The following is a 23,188-nucleotide window of genomic DNA, read 5'->3' on the forward strand; positions in this document are numbered from 1 at the left end:
GGCCTGGTTCTGTCAACGCGCATGGCGTTCGCCTCTGCCAGCTCCCCGGACCCTGGCCAGGGCGCGGGTGGGATTCTCTTCTCAGCCCGGAGTGAACGAGAGCCTACGTGGGGGCGCCGGCCCCGCTTTCTTTTGTTGTGAGCAGATTGCGGGGCTCCCACAGCTGCTTCCCAAAACCCCAAGGGCGGCGGGGAAGAAGCGGCTCGGGGATCGCGCCTCAGAAGCCCGACTTCTCGGCCCCACCTTTAGATCTTGGGCCGCTGCGCACCAGGGTGGGATCCAGCCTTTTGCCCCAGCCGCCGCTAGGATCGTGGGGCCCGTGGCTTGCGCCTCTTTCCCAAGGTCTCCTCGCGTAGGGGGCCGGGGTGGTGGTGCGAATCCTTAGCTGGGAAGGGTGAGGACCCGGGAAGATGAGAGCGCAGGAGGCAGCTGTGATTTTGGAGTTCCCTCCTCTGATCCTGCAGAACTGGGCCGCGCTCCGTACTGCTTTGGACCTGGCAGGCGATCCGATACCTGTAAGCAGCATTCATCAGGGACCGAGCTCGTCCCCTCCAGCCTCCAGCCGGGCCTGCACCTTAGGGAAGCCGGGCGGGCCTGGGAAGCTGCTTCCAGCGGCCTGGCTGCTCTAACACAGGCGCGCCTGGGGAGAGAGCCTAGAAAGCCGGGAGAACTAACCCGGGCGCCTGGCGCTCTCCTCTCGACCCGCTGCAAGCTTATTTTCTTCCCTGTGGCATCTGTGTGGCTACTTTTTATTTATTTTTGACAAGTTACGCTTAAGGTTGGGGGAAGGGTTGGACTTTTAATTTTAAAGAGCTTTTCCGCCCATTAACTGATAAAAGATGCCCAGGAATTCTCTTTTGAAAACTGGTCTCCCCATTGGCACCTCCTCTCTCTCCTCTGCTTTTGGTTTTGCAAGAGGCGGGTTTTTAGGGCATCTGGCCTGCTTGCAGACACACGTTCCATTTGTAAGGTTTAATAAAAAGCTCTGTCAGCCTCCTGAACATGGACGGAGAAAAGAAAATTCTCTACAGGGCTCTGGGTTTTTGTTTGGCTTGGTTTTGGTTAGTACCCAATGGCTTCCAAAAATATCGACGCCTTATCTATATTGGCTCTTGCAAGAGTTCGGACAAATTTGACGGGCAGCTCACTTATCGCCAGAGCCTGTGCAGGGGGATGTGGGGCTCGCCTCCTCCCACCCTGGTGTGAGCCTTTCGAGAGGGGCTGTGCATGGCCAGAAAGTAATGATAACTGTAATCATAGTAGGGTTCTCCGCAGCCTCCTTTAGCTAGGAACTGGAGGTGCTGGAAACAGGACCAAACTGTCCCCCCATGGCTGGAGCTATGCTCTCCAATTCCCTCTCCCTCCCTCCCTCTGTCTCCTCAGAGCAGCACCTTGCTCGGGCACCGGGCCCCAGGCGGACCATGGCCGATGCAGAGGAGGGCTTTGGCCTGGCGCACACACCTCTGGAGCCAGATTCGAAAGACCTGTCCTGTGATCCCAAACCTGAGAACGCCTTAGGGGTGCCCAGCAAGTCTCCATCGTCCCCACAGGCCGCCTTCACCCAGCAGGTAAGGAAATCTTGCTTCCGGATGCCCACACTGGCGAGAGTAAAGCCAAGTGTGTCTTCCCTTCTCAGTCCCTCCTGTGGGTGCAAAATGCATCCCCTGAATGATTGTCCTCCTCTCCTGTTTTCCCACTCAGCCCCACTCTGCTCTGCCCTGTCTCCCAAAATTCCAGAATATTGCAGTACCAAATTCCAGGGTCGTGCTCCCCACCTTATCTGTAAGACTTGAGGATTTTTGACATCTATTGAAATCGTTGGAGAAGATCTCAATTGTCTGCTATGGGGGTCTGCTAACAATGGACCGAAATTTTTTCTCCCCCGCAGCACTAGGCATAGAATTGGCCCCAGCCCCTTATTAAGTGCCGGGTCAGCAGCCGCTCCAGGCGGGGGTGAGTGATGGCCTGACCCCTCTTTAGATCTTCGGGAGCCTGGGCCTCTGCCTGCTGCCTGGACCCCAGCACACACACCATTTGTCTTGGGTCGGGCCTGGTGGCTATTGTGCCCTCCCGGCAGAGGGGAGCGCGGGGCTGGGCTGGGAGGGCACAGGGGCCGGCCGCCGGCTCGCCTGGCTGGAAGAGTGGAGGAGCTTCCTCTTGCCCTCAGCTCCCTAAACCAGGCGGTGATGGGTGCTGGAGGGGCCCTTGAAGACCTGTGTGATTTTAAAACAAGTGTCACGGGGCACGGCGTGGGGTCCCTTGACCAAAATGCAGACATACTCATGGCCGAAATGCTTCTTTGGGGTGTCCTCGTCCTCCTACGCTTTTTCATAGATTCTGCCTTCCCATTTCAAAAAAGAAAGAAAAAGTAGGTGCATTTTGATAGAAGTAGCCCTCCTGAGCACAGCTTGGAAACTTGCAGACTCTTTTAAGGACAAGTGAAACCACTTTTTAGACTATTACTAATTATTTGAAAACGAATAGTTTATATTATTTTTTGCAACGATTCTGTAAAACAACTTTTAGTTAAGAACTCCATGCTGAGTGGCTTCAGCCGTGACTCATAATCAAAATTGCTGGAATGAACGGCCTTAGGTGAGGATGCCCGGGAAGTTTATTAGTACAGACATGGAGAATCATTTTCTTCTGTTCTGAGCGGCAGGGACATTTAATAACATAAGTGTTTCTAAATCGAACATTTAATGTATGTTCCTATCTGCTCCTGCTGTGACTGGAGAGGAACTTGGATGCAGTCACTGTTTGCACACCTATAAATTCGTGAGTGCACATCTGGGTGTCTGTAGAAGGCCCTAGGTGGGCTTTTTTAGACCGAGGGGTTTTTCTTTTTTTTCCAGTGGTATCTGGGCCACATTAAATCAACCAACCAGCCGGTCCTCCCCAGTCCTTCTGAAGCCCCCAGGGTTGATTCCTCTGGAGCTTTGTGTTAGTGGGTGGCATTGGGTGGGCAGCAGGATGCTGTGGGACTGAGGAGCCCTTGGGTGCTCCTGGGACCTGGGCATCCACTCTGTGAGGCACAGACTTTGGGAAGGAGGAGAAGCAGTCTGCAGATTCTCAGGGCATTTGGGGAAGGGAGTGACCCTGGCATCAAGGCCCATCGCTGTGATTTTTCTCTGGCTCTTGCAGGGTATGGAGGGAATCAAGGTGTTTCTCCACGAAAGAGAGCTGTGGTTGAAATTCCACGAAGTGGGCACCGAAATGATCATTACCAAGGCTGGAAGGTGAGCTGGTTAGTGGGAAAGAGGGAGCCAAGGGAATTGCAGGAGAGAAGAAAAGGTGGCTGGGGAAGGAGGGAGGACAGGGGGCAGAGAGAATGAATATGAGCATTTTGTTTCGACTGGATTCTGGCCAAAGGGGCACGGGGAGAAATCTTCCTCAGTTCTCAGAAGAATGGGGGAAATGCCCAAACCCCCAGAAACGGGTCGTTTGTTTCGTCCACGGCAAATATAGAAAAAATAGAGCACGGGGACTCTGCTGTCTGGATGGGTCAGCAATGAGAGAAAGAGGGAAAGGAAAAACAAGGCGGGCAGGAGAAGGAAGGGCTTTAGGCCGGGACTGGGCTCCTCGCCCCCACCCCCATTCCCACCCTCCCCGACCTTGGAACGGTTCCAGGGTCCCACCCGACTGCCAAACTCTTCATTGTTGAATGTATTCGCTACCTCGTTCGTTGTTTATAGAAAGCAGGCAAAGCCTTTGAAAGTGAGCCGGGGCTCGGCCGAGCTCTGTACACAGACACCGATAAACACGGCCGCTAGGGAAGGCGCTCGCCCCAGAGTTCCTCTCCGGCTCGGCCGTGTAGCTAGAAAGGTTAGGCTCGGGAGCGACTGCCAAACTCTTCATTGTTGAATGTATTCGCTACCTCGTTCGTTGTTTATAGAAAGCAGGCAAAGCCTTTGAAAGTGAGCCGGGGCTCGGCCGAGCTCTGTACACAGACACCGATAAACACGGCCGCTAGGGAAGGCGCTCGCCCCAGAGTTCCTCTCCGGCTCGGCCGTGTAGCTAGAAAGGTTAGGCTCGGGAGTCGGGAGAAAATCCCCGCTCGGCCCACAGCCGGAGTGAGCCGGGAGGCGCGCGTTGTGTTTATACCAAGGCACTGAGGTCCCCTTCCCATCCCACCGCCGCGGCGGAGGAAGGAAAGCCCCAGCCAGGCGCCCTTTCCCCCGAGACTGGGCCGAGAGGATTTCACTATAAAAGGCCTGTGAGGTCTCCTCCGCCTCCGCCGCCGCCCGCAGGCGCGCCAGGGCGCATTAACACGCGAGGTCCGGGCTCCGGGGCTTCAGGCCGAGGCCTCGCTCGCCCTTACCGCCGACGCCGGGGCCGTGGAGCTCGGGCGACTCGTCCAGACCCCCAGATTTCAGGGGCGCACTCCTCCCGGGACGGGAAGGGAGCTGGGCGCGCGCCTGGCTGCGAGCAAACCGAGGGTCATCCGTCTGCGCCCGCGCGCACCGGCGCCTTTTAATCCCCTCCATTCCAGGTTAGGCCCCGAATCCTTCTGAGGTCAAATCCGGATAGGTTTGGAACCGTTTTGCCGAGGGCCAAGGATTTCAGGCCTCCTAGGCAGAGTGCCAGGCACCGTGGGGAAATGGTGGGACGTTTAGGAATAAACTCCTGCTAAAGACCCGTGTCGTGGCACTAATCGGGTTAAACTGGGGATCACCCAGAAAACCACCCGCTAACCCCCGGCGGTGGGGACGGGAGGCCAACGCACACGCACTGCCCCTCTGGAGCGCTGGGGACCCTGTGGCGAGACGGGACAGACGGGACACCTGCTGGGCTGAGAAGGTGGCTGGCTTTGGACCTAATGAGCTTCATTTCCCCCCAACAGTAGCGACCTGGCTCAGAGGGAGCGTTTGGTAAGCGGCGAAAGGGGGTCCCTTCAGGCCATCTTTAAAACCTGTGCTCTCCAAGCAGCAGCCCGGTTTCCGCTCTCCTCCTAGGCACCTCCACCTCCATCTTTACCAGCCCTTTCCTCCTCTCCTCGTAACATAGAGGGAAACCTGGGATGGATCGCAGCGAGAGCGGAGTGGGTCCGCTTTTCTCATCTCCATTTTTCGAAGGACTGCTCTTTCCGGGAAAACGCGGGGCTGCTCTCACTCCTTAGAATGCTGCATTCACCCCTGCCCTCCCCTCTCCTCCCGACCCTCTCCTAGGAGGATGTTTCCCAGTTACAAAGTGAAGGTGACCGGCCTCAATCCCAAGACCAAGTACATTCTCCTCATGGACATTGTCCCTGCCGACGACCACAGATACAAGTTCGCAGATAATAAATGGTAGGTGTGGGAATGGCAGCTGGGGGCGGCAGGGAGGGAAGCGAGCCGAAGGGTTCTGAGCGCCCGGTCTACCGCGGGCACCTGGCTTGTGCACCTCTCCCATCCTGCAGGTCCCCCTGAAACGAAGGACCGGCTCCAAGTATTGAGCACCATTGTATAGACCAGAAAACTGAGGCTGGGAGGAAATGAGCTGCCTCTATCATCTTTTGCTGTACCTAGGGGTTGTAGTTTTTTTTTTTTAAGGGCATTGTTACCAAGCTCTGTATGTATTGCTGGACGCATAAAACCTTTCACAGCTATTTTTTATGAGTTACCTGCTTTGAACATGCTTTTTTTTTTTTTTAATGAAATTGCAAAGCCGGCCCATGGTATTTGAGTTGAAAAGGCAAAAGAGGAGAGGCCCGTTCCATGGGTCTGTGGCTTTTGAGGCTGCCAATCGTACAGAGGCTGGGAGGGGAAGCCCCCGCAACACTTAAGGAGCTCTCAAGATATTTTGCGCACACAGATGTCCAGAAACCACCGATTCTTTGTGGGCAACGGGAGGCTGTGAGGGCCCTAGTGTGGCTGGTGCTGGGGGAGGGATGGAGTAGAAGCAGGAGCAGAAGTAGAAGCAGGCTGGGGCTTGGCTGCTCACACTCAGGACCCTCAGGGGCATCTGGGAGACGCCAGAAGGACATGCGAGGAGGGCCGTGCCATTGCGGGCCACCATGGTCCCTTAGTCGCTGACCACGCCTCTCTGTCCTTGGTCTAGGTCTGTGACGGGCAAGGCCGAGCCTGCCATGCCTGGCCGCCTCTACGTGCACCCAGACTCCCCGGCCACCGGGGCGCACTGGATGCGCCAGCTCGTGTCCTTCCAGAAGCTGAAGCTCACCAACAACCATCTGGATCCGTTTGGCCACGTGAGTCTGTCCCACCTGGCTCCCTTCTTCCGGTGCTGGCTTTCTCTCCTCTCTTCTCCGCCTCCGGTAAAGCTCCAGCTCCCCGCTTGGTTTCCTTCTTTCTCATCTCCACTTCTTTCCTCCCTCCCTTGTTTTTCTCCTTCCCCATGCATCTCTTCTGTCTTTCCTTGCCTCTTATTTCTCCCCGCCTCGGTCAGTTTCCCCTTTCTTTTTGTCTCTTTCTCTGTCTCCACCGTCTTTCTGCTCAGAGGCTGCTTCTCTGCTGACTTCCCTGGGGTCTGGCACTGGGTCTGTCTTTCCCTGGCAGCTGGAGACAGGGTCCCCGGTTTTCCTGACCTGGAGTGTTGAGTGTGGGGTGACGAAGGTTGTTTGCTTCAAGAGCAAAACCTAAGGTCTGGGGAACCGTCGGGGCTCAGTCCTATGTGAGGTGAGGGGTAGAAGCTATTTCCATCCTGCAAAAAACACAGATAGGTACACAGCAAGCTCTGTCCCTTCCCTGTGCCTTCCAAGTCCTGCCTTACTATTATTGGAATGTCCGGAGGAGAGGGAGGAAGTCCAGGTCATCTGCCCAGCTTGTTGGCCACTCCCGGTGGCAGAAGGACTTCGCGGAGGCAAACCCTGGCATCAGTGCCGGCTTCTAGCTTGATACTGTTGGCAGATCTGCTTTTTGTCTCCTCACCGTGGCTGGCTTTCTCCCCACCCCACCATGCCCAGAGCACACAAACTGGAGTCCTCAGTGGCCCCAGGAGAGGGGCAGGGTGAATTCCCCAAACCACAGAACTACATGCAGGAGGCTGAGTGTGCAAGCCCCCTCTCCCCCGTGCAAGACAGTGTGCAACCTTTAGTGGATTCTCAGGAGGACATCGCTCCCCTTCCTCAAAGAAAATGCACAAAACTCTGGTCTGGGAGAAAGTGTCCCTAACTCTCCCCACTGGAAAGAGTCACCAGAAGAAGCCACTCTCAGAATCCCACACGTGTCTCCATCCCACACGTGGGGTCACTGCCCTGGTAGCATAGAGAGGAAGGTGAAAGTGCCCAGGCTTTGTGGGGCACCACGCAGGGGACAGGAGTTGACTGGCTCAGGGTGACACAGTTTGTATTTGGGGACAAAGAGTTGAGGTTAGGTCACTCTAATTCCAAAGGTGGCTCTCAGGCCCTCCAGGCTCCTCTCCAGAGAGTGAAGGACCGACGGGGACTCCAGTGTGGAGCAAGGAAAGGGGTGCATGGGAGCTGACCTACCCGGAGCCCTTGCAGGGCTCTGCACGGTGGGTGGTGAGAAGGTTGGGATGCGGGCTGGCTGTGGAGGAGAAAGTCCCATTCCGCTGCTGTGCCCCCTGGAGGGCGTGAAAGGGTGCTGGTGGCTTCCTGGGGACCGTGTGCGGAAGTGACCTCCAGCTGGCCTTGGAGGACCAGGACCATTGAGTGAAATTCTCCCTGCTGGTGTCTGACTCTGGGCTGGAACCTCTGTGGAACCCCGGCCTGGGAAGTGGGACCAAACTCAGCGCCATTTCAGCTCCTAGTTTTCCCTCTGGTTTCTGATCTGTGTGGGGCACCCTTGTGATTTTTCCAGTCCTCCTGAATAGTTTAGGAGAAAGGGGAAGCATGCTTGACCTCAGACTTTGGACTTTTAATCCAGAGCCCTTAATGAAATTAGGAGCCATTAGATCACCCTCGCGCTGATTCCTCCACGCTGTCCCCAGCCGTCAGAGCAATTTGGCTAAGCCAGGACGATGACTGCACTGGCCGGGGGCTGTGGCGGCCGGCGGGGCCCCTCTGAGTCTCTCTGTCGCCACGCCACCCCGGTAGGCTAGGGCTGCTATCGGCCAGGGAGCCGGCCCGCCCCGGCAGCCCGAGATTAGCGCTTGAGGCCAGGTCGGGAGCTGCAGGGCCCAGGGCTCGCACGCCCACCCCCTCACCCGGGTCTTCAGGGTTGGTCTGGGAATCCTGCCCCGGGGTCATCAATGCAAATAATCAAAGACGCAGACAGCCCTGCCGCCGCCGTTCCAGTTTGCGATCCTGGGGAAAAAAACAGGGCAGACTTTCAGGCCCTTAAAACGCAGCGATTTGCCCATTCGGTGGACTAGTATCGGAGCAGTTTGGGTAAATATTAGCATTACCAGCCTTCCGGGAGCATCAAAATGCAGGCGTCCGGAGGGCAACAAACCCAGTTTTATTAGCAGCGATGCTCCACCAGTTTTATTAGCAGCGATGCTCCACGCCCGTCGCCAGCGAAAGAGTCCCGACTCCAGCAAGAATGTGCCGCCGGGAGGTCCTCTTCCTCCTCCTAAGAATAACAGAGGTTCTAATAACAACAGGGCAGCCAGCGCCGCCCCGCAGTTAGACCTCACCAACCCGGGAGAATCTCTAGCTCAGGGCGATGGAGAGACAGGAGTCACCCCCGACCCCAGCTGAAAGGTCGGGGAAGTTGGAGAAAGTGAACCTCAGGCGCAAAGAGCTCTGCTTTGACGGGCGGGGTTCTGGGTGCTTTCCCCACCTCTCACTATTCTTAGGGGCTGGACCGCCTCCCCTTCCTTCCCACGCAGCCTCCTCTTCCCCGGAGTCTCTGCAGGCTCTGCAAACAAAGACTTTGAGATCCAGGGTCTGTTCACCCGCCAAGTCTCAGAGCAAGGCTGGGTAGCAAACGCGCTGGTGATTTTTATTCCGGGTTTACACATACCTCGTGCTTTCCTTTGCGCCTTTTAGAGGGGTTTCTGTGCGCCTGTGTGCAGGAGTTTATTGATCTGTCTGTTTATGTATTTGTATCTTCCACCAGTCATTCAAAAATTGCTGCCCCCCCCCAATACCTGCTTGGCTCTTCTCCTTGGGGTGCGGGAAGTGCCCTATGCAGAGTTAATTTATTAAGCAAACTTTATTAAGAATTCTGATTTACAGCCTTGTGTGCCTTGGGTGGATTCCTGGAATATTACCGTGGCTTTTTTTTTTTTTTTTGGTTGGAAATAGTCTTTTCTGAAATGTTTCTTTTTAATGAAATCACTGGCCCCCTTTCAAAACAGGAGGGAAAAAATGACTATTTTTTGAGCAAGCCTCTATAATGAGGCTAATTCCTGGGGTGCGGGGTGGGGGAGCAGGGATTTATCGGGAAACAAAGGGAGTTTTGACTTTCTTACAATCTCATTTTCTTTATTATTTTTAGATTATTCTAAATTCCATGCACAAATACCAGCCCAGATTACACATCGTGAAAGCAGACGAAAATAATGGATTTGGTTCAAAAAATACGGCGTTCTGCACCCATGTTTTTCCTGAGACGGCGTTTATCGCGGTGACTTCCTACCAAAATCACAAGGTAAGCCTAGCCTTCAGCAGGCTGCCTGGGGCCACCTGCTGGCTTTTGTGCATATTCAGTGTCCCCACCAGAACCGGGTGCATCAAGGGCAGTTTGGTCCCTGAGACCCACATGCACATCTCAGGCTTCTACCCCTGGATGTTGTGCAGGGCCAAAGCCACAGTCCAGGGGTTGCAGTGGCCTGGACTCTATCCGTGGGCTTGACACGACTGTCTCACACGTACACGCCTACTTGGCAGCCAGGTGTGGTGGGGCTCACCTAGCATCCCAATGCTCTGAAAGGCTGAGGCAGGAGGATCACAAGTTCAAAGACCAGCCTGGGCAGCTTAGCCTGACCCCATCTCAAAAAAGAAAAGAAAAAAAAAAAGCGGGGTGTGCGTGTGTGTGAGTGTGTGCGTGTGCGTGCTCATGTGTGAGTGTGTGTGTGGCAGTGGGTAGGCCCTGGGTTCCATCTCAATTGCTGCAGTAAGTAAATAAATAAATAAACTTAAAATAAAGTTTAAAAGACCCTCACTTGCTCTGCCAATCTGTAGCTGCCCCTTGATTACGTGGCCTCACCCTGAGGTAGGTGCCCAGTGCCACCCTTTCCTGAAGCTGCATTTTCCGTCAGAATCTGTGTCCTTGTTTTCTCCATTCTGCCTTTTAGAGGGATCTGAAGCAAGGAAAGGGCAGGTGGCAAAGTAGGAGAGCAAAGTGGGGTCCATGGGGTCGGCAGGCAACCTGATGTAGGAGGGTGGGGCACAGAGCCTGGCAGAGAAGTCAGGGAAGGGTCCCAGGTCACCAGTTGCCCCCGTGAAGGTCATTCTGGTGCGGACTGGGTGGCAGATGGTGCCCTTTCTGAGGCCAGGGCTGTGACGGCCCACTTCCTGTGATCTCCAAACTCAGGGTGCTGGGGGCCAGGCTGAGCTGTGGTGCCCACTCCCTTCCAGATCTTGGGAGACTTTCTTTCCTTCCTTCTCCCAAACACAATTAACTTGACCAGGGAAGGAAGATTTTTTTTCCGAATTCCCTCCCCTGGATGAAGCGGCAAAAGCAAAACACTGAAGTCCAAAACCCAGCCTGACAGTTGTAAAACTGTTTGGGTCAATTTGAGTCTGGCTCCCACAGACCTTTCTGCTCCACGGTGGCTGCAAACCCACGTTGAACTTTGTGGCAGTGATCACCGGAGAAAAATGGCAAGAAGGGAGCTCCAGTCCCCCTGTATAGGTTCTTAGAACCTCCCAAACCTGACACGGGGTCCCAAAATACATCGTCTCTTTTCTTTTTGTTCTCCCAAGAAAGTCCATATTCAAAGAGAAAGGACAGGAAGGGGTGGACATATGACATGCGCAAAAATATGGGTGCTCAAGTCCTCTGGGCGAAATCCCCAAGTTCTGTGCAGCTCTCTGAGGACCCCTGAGCTGTGCATAGGGCTGAGGAGCTCACCGCTGCTCTGTCCTTCCCGTTCCTTGTTTTCAGGTCTATCAGGCATAACTGCCATGCAGTGACATGCACTATGTAAAGCACACCGTTCCTGATTTTTCTTTTTCTTTTTTGTGTGCTCAGGGCCTTCCAGTTCCACTATGGAGCTACATGTACACCCGTGCATCAGGAGGGTACAATTTTGTGTGTGGCACACGCACATGCACGTACCAGTAAAACTGTCAGTCAAGCTCATGACTGTATCCAGTGCCCCTCAGATTTCTCGAAAAGTCTCCCCGGATGTGCATATTTAGGGATCTATGTACTTGAATGAGTGTGTGTTGAGTGTGTGTGTGTGTGTGTGTGTGTGTGTGTGTGTTTGTGCTGTCTCCGTGCTCATCTCGTGACAAGGTGAGTTTCCAGCTAGGGATTTCGATGCCTGTATGTTTGATGACTGCACCGAGAGTTTTCTTTTTTTGCCTGTGGGTCAGCTCAGGGAGCCCAGGTGCGCTGCATGGAGAGGCCCTTTCAGCCAGCCTGACAGACGCCTTGCCACGCAGAAGAGGGATTTCCCAGGAGGACTTCCTGTCGCCCTGTCCCATACAAGATATGCCTCTTCTTCTTCCTTGTGGAGTCCCAGGGCCACTGCCCTGCGTGTGAGGAGAGGCCTGAAGCGGGGCGCTTCTCCAGGCAGCGGCAGGGATTTCACAGGCATTTCCCGCGTGGATATATGACGTGTGACCTCACGAAGCGGGCTGGGGCTGCGCATGATTTGTGGGCTCCATCTCTCAGCTTTATTGCCCCACCTGGGCTGGGTGTTAAGCCCTCTGACTTCATGGGTAGAAGCCAGCTGAATTCTTACTCAGCGCCATGCAGGCTGAGCAGAGTCTGGGAGCAGACCGTGTGGATTCAAATCCACTTGGCTTTGAGTGAAGCACTTAATTCAGTTTCCCAAAGCACCGCCTCCTGGGATTATTGTGAGGATCAGTGGAGGTAATCCCTGGGAGTAAGGAGCAGAAGCCATTGGCTGACGACCTCACTGATTGGTTTCTTATTCTTATTTTATTTCTGTAGCGGTAGCAGGGATCGAACTCAGGGCCTTGCAATTGCGAGGCAGGCGCCGTGCCCCTGAGCTACATCCCCAGCCTATGACCAGTTTATTAACAGGACAGCTCTCGTCAGAGCAGAGACTCTGGAAAACTCTTGGCCTACGGAGGGTCGCTCCCTGGCTGTTTTAGAATCTAAAATGCTAAGATGTTCAGCAAGTTCTCAGGACTGTGGTTGAAAACTAATTACAAATGTCAGTCACTGTGATGTCTTTGGTCCGTTCCCTGAACATGTCATCACTTTGAAGACTGTCATGAGTGTTTTGCCTTGGACAGAGGAGCTGGGCAAGAAAAGTCATCCGTGTGATTCAGGTATCAGGGGGACTCTGGCCAACACCGGCGTCCGTGTTTTTTGGGTCAAAGGGTGTGGCGCACTCAGGACGCACTTTCTCTGCGTGGACGCGGGTCCCAGGTGGAGGGAGGTACGTGGCAGGGTCCTCACACCCGGAGACCGCAGGGTTCCTGCCGAAGGGACATGTTTCCTCCGCCCAGCTGTGATCCCAAGCTGGATTTGGGAGTTATTTCCCCAGATGGTTGACAGCTTGGAAAAGATATTTCAAAACTCGAATCTTCCCCAGCGACATTTGCTCTGTGAAATGTGTTTTTGTAAAGTCCTCGCTGGACTTGTCAGCAGCTCGCAGAGCAAACCCCAGAAATATTTAGGTGTTAAAAAAAAAGCCACATGGGCATCTCATTTCCCACTCTTGCAACAGTGCCTGTGTATGTGAGCGCGCCTATCCCTCGATACTAACTTACTTCCCATCAAAAGGCATTTTCCTCCTGCTTAAATCATTGTGTATGGGGCCCATATTTATGAGGTATGAGCTTTCTGGTTGGGACCAGGAAATGAACTCCTAATAGAGAGACATAATTAAGATTTTTGGCTCTTGGGAAGGGGTTTTTTTTTTTTTTTTTCAAAAGCAAGCACTCACAACAATTATTCTCATTAATTTTTACAACCTCTGTCTCACGAGTTGGAGCTGGAATTCATATTTATTTTCTCCCAGCCTGCCCTTCCCCCCGGATATCCGGCTTTATGCTCATTTTGGAGAGCGTGTGTTTGCACTGAGAGTAAAAGTCACTGGAGGCCTTCGGTAGAACTGGGGACGTCCAGGTGTGTTGGTCTGGGTGCCCATGAGTAGCCTGTTAGGAAGAGAATTTTACAGACAGAGTTAGGGTCAGTGGCCACATACGAAAGCAGGCGGCATTTCACCTGCAGATTAACTTGCAGGGAAATATTACCAAAGGAGAGTTCTTTCGTCCTGTAGGTGTCTGTGCTCAGTCTCCAAAAGAAATATGTAAAATCAACACACCTGGGTGTATGTCCAACAAATGGCACTTTTGTTCTGCAGACAGAAATTTGCAAGCTTTGATGATTAGCACAAGAATTAGGTAGTTGTGGGCTGGGCATGCAGTTCAGGGCTGGAGACTGTGTCGTCCTTCAGCAATGGGGGTTGTGAGGGGTAGTGAGCCTGTTGGGAGTGTAAGGAGATGGTTCGAGAACAAGGCTTTTGCTGAGGAAATCCAAGTCACGCTTTTCTTTTTTTTCTCAGGGCAGTTTCTGGCCCTCAGTTCTTATTGGAGCAGTGACGCTGTGGGCCGGCCACTGATTCCGCCTTGAATTTTCATCCTCATTGGTTCCCAACATTGGCAGGGAACAGGGTGGAGTAAGGTTGAGGATTCCCTTTATCCCTATTGAAACCGTCTAATTTTCACTTAACTTTTTGAGATGGTTAAAAAAACATTTTTTTTTTTTTGTCATTCCTTGGGTTGTATTTTACTGTGGCAAAAATCTGAGTGGGAAAGAAAGCCCCACAGGTCCCAGGTCCTTAGACCCTCCAAGTACAGCTGGATTCAGGCGCGTGTCTCGTACAGATGGCTTTGTAAGGGGGTTTTGCAGTGCTCTCCAGGCAGAGGGTCAGGACAGACTCGGAAAGCCGCAGGAATGATCCTAGTTAAAAACAGTGAGGGCGGAGGACGAGAGGGAGGGAGGGAATGTGTGTGGGTGTCCACGCCTGCTGGCATTTGATGGTCTTTTTACATAGACTTTATAAAAGCAGGTTCTGGGCCGCAGCACAGCGAAGTGGGGAGTGTGGAGATTTCCCATACGACTTGGCCCCAGGACACCCTCGTGTCACCACCTCCCCAAGCCCGTGGTTTCCACTGGGCTTCGGCCTCCATGCTGCCTGTTCTGTGTGTGCTCCCCTGCCCCGGAAGCCCTCTGCGTCCCATCTGCTTGACCTCCTTCCTGCCTCCAGTCCCTGGCCTTCTTTACTTTCTCCGTGGTTTCGCCTTTTCCAGAATGCCATTCGGTTGGAATCATAAAACGTATTGAAAGTGTGAGTTATCCATCTATTTGTATGGTGAAAATGTTCTCCCGTGCACTGATGGAGTTTACTTTTGGCAGAGCTGAGGATCAAGTCCAGGGCTTTGCAGATTCGAGGCAAGCACTCTCCCGTGGAACTGTACCCCAGCCCACATAGAGTGATTTTATGCTCGTTGCACAGTCTTGGCGTTTGAAGAAAACCTTACAGCACACTGCTTCCAGGAAATGGATGATAGCAGGTGTCTCATAAGAGCAAACTACAGGGTACATTCATTAATGGCCCTTTCTAGAGAGGATTTTAAAGTCCATATACTACTAGCGTAAATGAGGTGGTTTTTAGGGCTATGCAAATAAGATGGAATCATGGAGAAAAAGCTATGCTTTTTTTTTGGAGACAGTGTCTCAGCATGCATTTCAGGCTGGACTTGAACTCGCTAAGTAGCCAAGGCTGGCCTTGAACTCTTGGTGATCCCCCTGCCTCGGCCTCCCAAGTGCTAGGGTTACAGGTGTGCGTCGCCAGCCCTGGCTTAGTTGTTCTATTTTTAATTACCTTTATAGTCTTCCAAGGATGGGGGGAGGAAAGAAAGGAGACAGAGTGGGTGGGGGAGATAGGCAGGGAGAGAAACAGAGACTGAGACAGACAGAGACAAAGTTAGGTTTAATTCAGTGTTAGTTTCTGTTAAATATTTCTCTAAAGATGACCAATCTCTTCTTGCAGCCGGGAGAAGGCAGGCTATGGGTGGAGCTCGCGATGAAGGCCAGCAGGGAGAATTAGATACAACCGTTTCCTTTTCACTAATTGGCACGTGATTCGAGTTTGTCGTTCAGAGAAGCGGTATAATATTTCTGGGTAAAATAAATGTCAATAAAAGGGGCTTGGTTGTAATGAAAATATGAAGCCCGTTAGCACACAGGTGCCCTATGGCTGTGATAGCCACGAGGAGAGAGAACTCTGGTGATGAAGTCGGAGTCACAATGTCCCCATATCTGCACCACAGTTCTGTGTCCGAAACCTCAACTCACGCTTAATCTTCAGGAAATACTTCCCGTGAACTCCATGTGGACGCCCTCTGTCACCTGGATCCGCTGCTGTATGATCACACTAAAGTCACGTGTGTTGATGGTTTAAAGTGCTAGGCCTGGAACCAAAACAGGCAAAAGATCCCCGTTCAGTTGTGAGGCTCTGCACGCCGCCGTGGTGCTGACTCCTAAGAGCTAGCTTTCTCTTTCCTCCCGAGAGATGGAGGGCGACACTTTGGGACTGTGAGATAACTTCCCTGTACGTGGTCATTGTATGCGTTGCTGTTTATTATGGGGCACCACGTTCCTCCTGCGCTGCGATCTCTCTGTGAAACTGAAGTGAAGCGGGGCAGGGTTTCGGAGAGCAATAATCAAGACGTGTTTTCTTCAAATGGGAGATTACCACCCTGCCGGATATTCAGCAACTGTGCCAGGAGGCACAGCTTTCTGAGGGGGAGCAGGGACAGATGTTAAAGCCTAGACTGTGTGTGGAACACAAAACACCACACACACACACACACACACACACACACACACACACACCCCAGCTGGAATAGTGGAGAATGTGACTCAGTGAGCAAAAGGAATCCAGGTTGTTTTCCCCTTTACATCCAGTTTGATCTAGGTTCTTGTTCAAAGCCTCCACTCTAAGAAGTGCTAGGTCCCGTTCGTAGCTGCTTAATCCTCTTCTGGTCGCCCACGCCACGTCTGTATATCCGTTAGCTCGCGCCTGGAGGTTGTCTTGTAGCGATCAAGTGTAAACGCGTGCCCTCTCCTCCTCCTCCAGATCACACAATTGAAGATTGAGAATAATCCCTTTGCCAAAGGCTTCCGGGGCAGCGACGACATGGAACTGCACAGAATGTCGAGGATGCAAAGGTAGGAAAGCGGATTCCCGACCTCCTGCTCCACACACGTCCCCCACATCACCCCCAGCATCCCTGCCGCAGCCTTGTGAGACACAGGACGAGGGAGGCCGGGACCCATCTGTCGTCCACTTCCTGTGCAGTTGGGACTGCAGGCCACCTGGAGGGACCAGCAGAGAGAGAGGACACGGGGCAGACGGGTCGCTGTGTCCATCCAGGGAGCCTGGGCTGCCCTGTTCTCTCTGCTGCCTCTCCCCGTGCCGACGCCCTCTCTCTCTCTTCCCCTTCCCATAAGTCACAGCCGATGAGCGCTTTCTTTCTGGCAACAACTCTTGGTAAATGAGAGAGAAGTTCAGTGGCCAGATCTCCTGGGGGTGAACTGCAGACCAACTTGACACCATATGGTATCCAGGGCGCCGGGGAATTGGAAGCTGGTGCTAAAAATTGCTTGGTATTTTTACATATCCTGTGGTCACATTCGCTGATACGACAAATAGAAGAGTGGGAATTGGGTCTGATTGGAAAGGACTGGACAGCCAGGGACAGTTTTGTCAAGTGTTCTCTTTACCTCTTGATAGGCTTCCAGAGTCATTCTCCATATGGCAGGGAAATAACATCTTGATCGCTTGGTGCCGCGGACCAAGGGAGGCTTTCCCTGCTTCTTCCTTTTGGTGGGTTTAGGGTTTCAAAATAAAATGAAGTCATTTAGGATGTTTTTCCTTATGCTTTTTGGACGACACAGAAAGGGAGAATCAGGCAGCCACACAGATATATCCCTTCAAAGAGAGGGGAGAGAGGGAAAGGCCACGGCCTTGGGGTTTAAACACTGGATTCAGAACTGTGTGCCGAGGAGATTATTTTTAGATAACAGGCTCCCCAGATATAATTTTGCTTCTTTTAAAAAACATGTTGAACCTTACCTTCAAGTGTGACTGTGTATGGCGCAGGCCAGTGCATTCCTGGGTCATAGTTTGTTTTGTCTTCCTGGTTGTGAATTCCTAAGGTGACTTTTTTTTTTTTTTTTTGTTGCAAAAATAGCGAGTTTTTAAAAGGTATTATTTAAAACTTCTTTTTTCCTGTTTCAAGCATCTACATTTTGAAACTGACATTAGATTCAGTCCCAGGGTCAGTGGAAGTAGTAACAACAAAAATCACATCTTCGAGCCAGGTGTGATAACGCGTGCCTGTAATCCCTGCACTTGGGAAGCTGAGGCAGGAGGATCTCTGGGAATTCAAGGCCAGCCTAGGCTACAGTGAGCTCAAGACCAGCCTGAACTACATAGTGAGATTTTGTCTTAAAAAAAAAAAAATCACATCTCAGCTGAGAAAGATCCCATTTTATTTATGCCCCATTTTTGTTCTTAAAGTGTTCAGAATTCATGCCTTTGGCAGTTATTTTCCACGAGGGTGGCTTAGCCATTGCCGAGGTCCCAGCCCTGTGGTCCACAGAGAGGTTCAGGCTGCCCTCAGCCTGCCAGTCTCCACATCCCTCTCTTCTTCCTCCTTCCAGCAAGGTCAAGAGCAGAGGGCTAATAGGTTCACGGGCCACCTGCCACCCCTCTGCTAACTGTCTCCTGTCCTGTCGAGTCCACCTCTTTTAGGGGGCGATGGGCCTGACCCCAGGGCTTGTTTGTGCCTGGTCCCCACTCTGCACACATCTCAGCCTTCCCCTGCTTTCTCCCGCTGGCCCGCATGTCCCAGCCCCACCTTCTCGTCGGCCAAAGCCTCCTGAGCCATTTAGCCCTGCCTGCTGCCTCTTCTCAGGGACATTCTCCAGGCCGCTATGGCCCCGACCTTGGGAAACACAAACCAGAGGGGCCACTTCGTAGCGGAGCCCCTTCCAGGGTCCCTCACGGTCCTTCAGTGTAAGGGCCAGGCTCCGCCTCCTCCTGGCTGATCTTGCCCTTCACATCTGGCCAGCTCACGTCCTGGCTGTGTCCTCATTCTGTCCCCGCTGTCTGTCCCACGCTGCTGAAGCAGGGGCCCTGTGCCTGGATGCTTTCCTCGGCTTTTAGCTCCGGCCTGCAAGTTCTGTTTGCCCCAAGCTCTCGCCTCACGCATCCCCTGGCCGAGTCCTAACCTTCTTGCTCTCCACGTGGTTCCTTCTCCCTCCCGGAAACAGGAAGCGTGGTGGGCAGGTGCCTTCTTCCAGGACCCCTCCTGACTTCCCCTGGGAACCCATGGCACAGATGTCCGACAGGAAGGGAGTCCAGGCAGGGGATGTGCAGTGAGTACCTGGCTCAGCGCCGAGGCAGATGCCCCTCCCTCCCCAGTCTTGATCCCTGGGGAAGGCCAGAGAGGGCAGTGGCTTCAGGTCAGATGAGCCTGGGGCCAAGTCTTGCCTTGCACTTATTACCGTATGACTTTGGATGTGCCACTTAACCTCGGAGTGCCATAAGAAAATGCCTCTGGCTGGGGATTTAGCTCAGTGGTTGCGCCACCTGCCTCTCAAGCACAAGGACCTGAGTTCAATCCTCGGTACCAAAAAAAAAAAAGAAAAAAGAAAAAGAAAAAGAAAATGCCTCTGGATGGCTTGAATTTTAGTCTGCACTCAGTAAAAAGAAATCTGCTTTGCCTCTGCTTCCTCCTCCTCCTCCTCCTCCTCCTCTTCCTCCTCCTCTTCTTCTCTTCTTCTTCTTCTCCTCCTTCTCCTCCTCCTCCTCCTTACCTCCTCCTCCCTCTTCCTCCTCCTCTTCTTCTCTTCTTCTTCTTCTCCTCCTTCTCCTCCTCCTCCTCCTTCTTCTTCTTCTTTCTGACAGCCTCACTATGTAGCTCAGGCCCGCCTTGAACTCACCATGTAGCCCAGGCTGACCTCGAACTTGTGGCCTCCTGTCTTAGCCTGCTGAGTAGTGGGATCGGGTGTGCGCCACCAACTGGCTTAAAATTGACCTGATCTGGAGGAAAACTCCCCGTCGCTGCCAGTGTTGCCCTTTCCCAGAATTTATTTTGGGCCCTTGTGTTCCCCCACCCTGCCCCCCGGCCCAGGTCACAGCAGGTAGTGACAAGTGGGGACTGTGGCTCTGCGGACTCCACCGTGATAACAGCCAGGCAGGAACGGCAGGCTCACCACTAATCTTGCAATCCTGTTTCCTGTCCCCCACACACCCGGTGACAGCTGGCTGTGGGAGACAAGCAGGAGGGATGACATTTGGGACAACTGGAACTGGAATAGGAGAGAGAGAGGGGTTTGAAGGGCTAAGCGCACTCCTTAGTTCTGGATTCATTTGGTGCATGTCTGGGTGCTCACCCTGCTCTGAGTTTGGAAAAAGGCCGAAGATGTCTGAGTTGTTTCCCAACATTCATTTATGGTTTCCAGTGACAGAGGCACTCTCTACTTTCGCTAAAAATAGGAGAGCCACAGAAAAGCACAAAGGAGAAAATAAAACCAGTGAAACGTCTTGTCTGCCGCTACCGAGGAACATGTGCACCGAGGTTGCTTTAAAAGACTCCCTTGGGACTTAAAACGATCGCTTGAAAATGAGGGTTTTCCAACTCTCAGTCCCCAGGACTGTGACAAAGGGGACAGTGGCAGATGGTCCACAGAGGCACGGGCATGCTGGTGCTGCGATTTCCTGGACGGTGTTCCTTAGAATGAGACTGTTCTAAGGAAGGAGGAAAAGAAGGAAGAAAAAAAAAAAGGAAGAAAGGAGAGAGAGAAAAAAAGATAGATTAATTTAAAGCCGATTTAAAGAAAATGGAAAGTACAGAGCAATAGGCTTGGTAGCAAGCTTGGGTGAATGTCATCACGCCAGTATGCAAACAACAGAAATCCAGGAGACACACACCAAAGCTGGACCTCTGACCCTCCCGGGGAAGGCCCTTTGTTTTCATAGAACGTTCCTGTCTTGGAGCTCTGCGTCCATCACTGAGGCTAAGGAGGACTCAGACAACCGCTGAACTTCCTAGCTGTCCACGGGTGGCCCCAGGGTGATATCACAGCATCTGCTGGGAAGATGGCTGCTCCGGTGGGCGGGGCTCTGGCTGTCTAAGGGGCTGGAGCTGGGGTCATATTCCGAACACCTCAGGAAGCCGGCGGGAGGAGGGGCACCGTGACCTGAGCTATGGAGAGCTGTGGCGTAGCTTGGATTGCTCGGAGCTGGGGGTGCAGGAAACAGCATCTCGACCAACTCCGCCATCACAGAAGGGGAAACTGGGGCCCAGAGACCCTCTTTTTTTTTCCCCCTTAGGTCTTGATGCATTGGTTTGTCTATTCAACCAGCTCCCATATCAAGTGCTTGCTTATGTCGGGCACTGGGGATACAAACACAAGTCAAAGCACACAGGATCAGGGCCCACGGGTGGAAAGCAAGTCTTGGATGTGGGATCCAGGCTGCCATCCTGTGGGGCCCTGGGGCTTCCCTGCTCTCTTGTGTATCTGTTTCCTGATCCGTAAAATGGGGGCTAATGAGAGACCCCACCTCTGGGGCCCCTGCAAAGAGAGAGTGAGGTGATTTTGGTGTCCTGTGTGAGTTGGCTTTCCATCACTGGAACAAAATGTCCCAGAGAATCAGCTTGAAAAGCAGGAAGTTTACCTTGGCTCTTGGTTCCAGAGGCTTCAATCCATGGTCAGTTGGCCCCGTCATGCTGGGCCTATGGTGAGGAGGATGGCAGACGGGCTCGGCACAGGAAGCTGCTCAGTTCATGGTGGCCAGGAAGCCAAGACAGACAGGAAGGGGTGGGGCCTCAGTATCCCCTTCCTGTGACCTAACTTCCTCCAGCAAGGCCCCACTTCTTCAAGGAACCACTTCCTCCCAAAAGTGCCGTGGGCTGGGGAACCAGTCTTCAACATATCAAAGCACAGTGTGTACAGAGACAGCCGTGTGAGAAATGATTAATACAAACTGGCTGAGAGGCCCAGGCTTCCAACTCAGCCATCTACTCTGTGTGACGCTAAATCCAGGATGACTGACTCAGGATGTTGATGTACCCCAGCCCCCCTACTCCAAGCATCTGCAGCCTACAAAAAGGCAAAGAGGTGCAGGCAACCTCGGCTCTTCCATGAAGTGCTCTGAGGCCATGAGACCCCAAAGGGTCCTGCGGCTGCAATCTGCTAGCCCCCTGGTGCTCCATATGGATTCCCCGTGCTCAAGAAAAGACCAGGCATTGCTGGGTGTGCCCTGCGAGGCTGGAGGTGCCTGGAAGATGTGCCGTAGGTCAAGGTTCTGGGAAGGGCTCTGCTGGGTACTGTGTGGTGCTGGGGTGTTGCTGTCTACTTCTGTGACCCACAGTGACCTGGTTCCTGTGGGTGCTTCATCCCGGGGTCCATAGGGCATGTGCACACGGCGTCTCCACCTCGGGGTCTCAGGGCACCCGTACTTCTGTGGGGGCAGAAGCCCGATGCCCTCAGCTGGCCTTGCCTGCAGAGTCACCAGGTGTCACCTGCATCGCACTCTGTTTGAGTGCCCGTCACATTGGTGGCCCAGGTTCTCGGAGGAGGACAGGACGAAGAGCCTCCTCCCTGGAAGGGATGTCGAAGCAGGCGCTGCTGTGTATTCACACTGCCCGGCACCTGGCCTGGGCCGATGCTCTGTCCCGGTCGGGCCTGGGAGGTGGTGCCCGCCCTGGTGGAGCTGCCCTGCCCTGCGCCTTCACGTGGTTGGGAGGCAGGGCCTGGCTGTGAATTCGGATTCTTCAGGGTGGAGAAGACCCCTTTCTCGCCATCCATCTGCCGCTCGGAGCCTTGTAACACAAGCCAGCCACAGAATCGGAACCAGCAGCGGCGAAGAGAACCCCTCGGCGAATCCTGCTTTTCCTGCCCAGAAGGGCGCGGAGCGACCATACAGCTTGAGCTTCCTGTGTTTAGCCGAAGTGCTCGGGACCAGAAGCATTTCAGATTGGGGACTGTTGAAGGTTTGGGGTATTTGCACATATTGGATCTTAGCGTATTTGGGGTTCTCAGATCAGGGATGCCCCGGCAGAGCGTGGCCGTAGCACAGGCGCGAAACCGCCTTCTCACCTTGTTCTTCTAGTGGCTGCTGATGCATCAGGGAAAGTGACCCCGGAACTGGGGTCCCCGAGCCTCCACTTTGGGGCTGCCAGAGTAGGAGCCACCCACCCAGAAAGTGGACAGGAGAATTTGGAGCCTGGGGCTTCACAGCCGGACCGACGCCCCCCAGTGCAGTCCCCGGGGACACAGCCACTGGCCACGGGCATCCACCTCCACGGGCCCAGGGTCACCCCCCGACCTGTTCCTCTCGGGTGGGCCCAGTCTGGATCCAGTTAAAGCAAGAGAACCTCTGAAATAGTCACAATACAGAAATAGGAAAACATTTCCACCAGTTTCAAGTATTCCTGGAACCGGGGCCCCTTGAAGGTCGAAATCCTTCCACAGGGGCCTGTCCGCTTTTATCCCTTCTGACCTGATTTAGAATTCATTCTCAGCTCCTGACCACCAAGGATGCCTTTTCCAGTGGGAGGATCAGTGCTTCCGCATTGCTGTGCTGTGGTAAAGGGAGCCAGGACGCCCGGTATCCAGCGCAGCATCCCGGAGGTGTCTCGAGCCCCCGCCCTGGCTGTGCTTTCACCTGGTGACCCGGCTTCTCGAGGGAAGGGCGTGTGGGGGAAGCAAGAGAGAGGCTGTGCTGGCAGCGGCGGCAGCATAGGTGAAGTTGTAAAATTGCGGCTCGTCTTTAGGGCTCCATCTTGGACAGGGATCTCTGCCAAGGGCATGGATGTTCGGAACAGCCCGACCCTGCCCCACGCCACCCAGACGTACCTCCGTCCTCTCCCTCCTGTGGCCCAGGGCTGCCTCGACGCTCTCACTCCTAGGACGGTGAGCGATTCACATCAGGGTCCCCCACCTCTGTTGGGGTAGAATTGGCCTAAACTGTGCACACTTAAGGTGTACAACAGCGTCTGATGTGTGTACCCATTGTGCAGTAATCGCCTCCTGGTCAGCATCTCCCTGGTCACCTCACCCACTTAAGGTTTCCTCTCTCTTCCCCCTCCCCCCCCCCCCCCCCCCCCCCCCCCCCC

The 23,188-nt window shown here is 53.6% G+C and overlaps 1 protein-coding gene across 1 annotated transcript in view; it reads left to right on the plus strand.

Annotated features, from left to right (window-relative positions):
• Tbx5 (T-box transcription factor 5) overlaps positions 1 to 23,188 on the plus strand; it is a 42,832-nt gene that overhangs the window by 2,283 nt on the left and 17,361 nt on the right. The window contains exons 2-7 of the mRNA XM_010604110.2: positions 1,384 to 1,568; positions 3,145 to 3,239; positions 5,169 to 5,288; positions 6,040 to 6,187; positions 9,342 to 9,494; positions 16,135 to 16,226. Of these exons, the coding sequence (XP_010602412.1) occupies positions 1,422 to 1,568; positions 3,145 to 3,239; positions 5,169 to 5,288; positions 6,040 to 6,187; positions 9,342 to 9,494; positions 16,135 to 16,226 (755 nt within the window). The 5' untranslated portion in view covers positions 1,384 to 1,421. The remainder of the gene's footprint in view (positions 1 to 1,383; positions 1,569 to 3,144; positions 3,240 to 5,168; positions 5,289 to 6,039; positions 6,188 to 9,341; positions 9,495 to 16,134; positions 16,227 to 23,188) is intronic.

The sequence above is a fragment of the Fukomys damarensis genome, unplaced genomic scaffold (assembly GCF_012274545.1).
Source record: "Fukomys damarensis isolate Sample0158 unplaced genomic scaffold, DMR_v1.0_HiC HiC_scaffold_12, whole genome shotgun sequence".
NCBI classification, from domain to species: domain Eukaryota; kingdom Metazoa; phylum Chordata; class Mammalia; order Rodentia; family Bathyergidae; genus Fukomys; species Fukomys damarensis.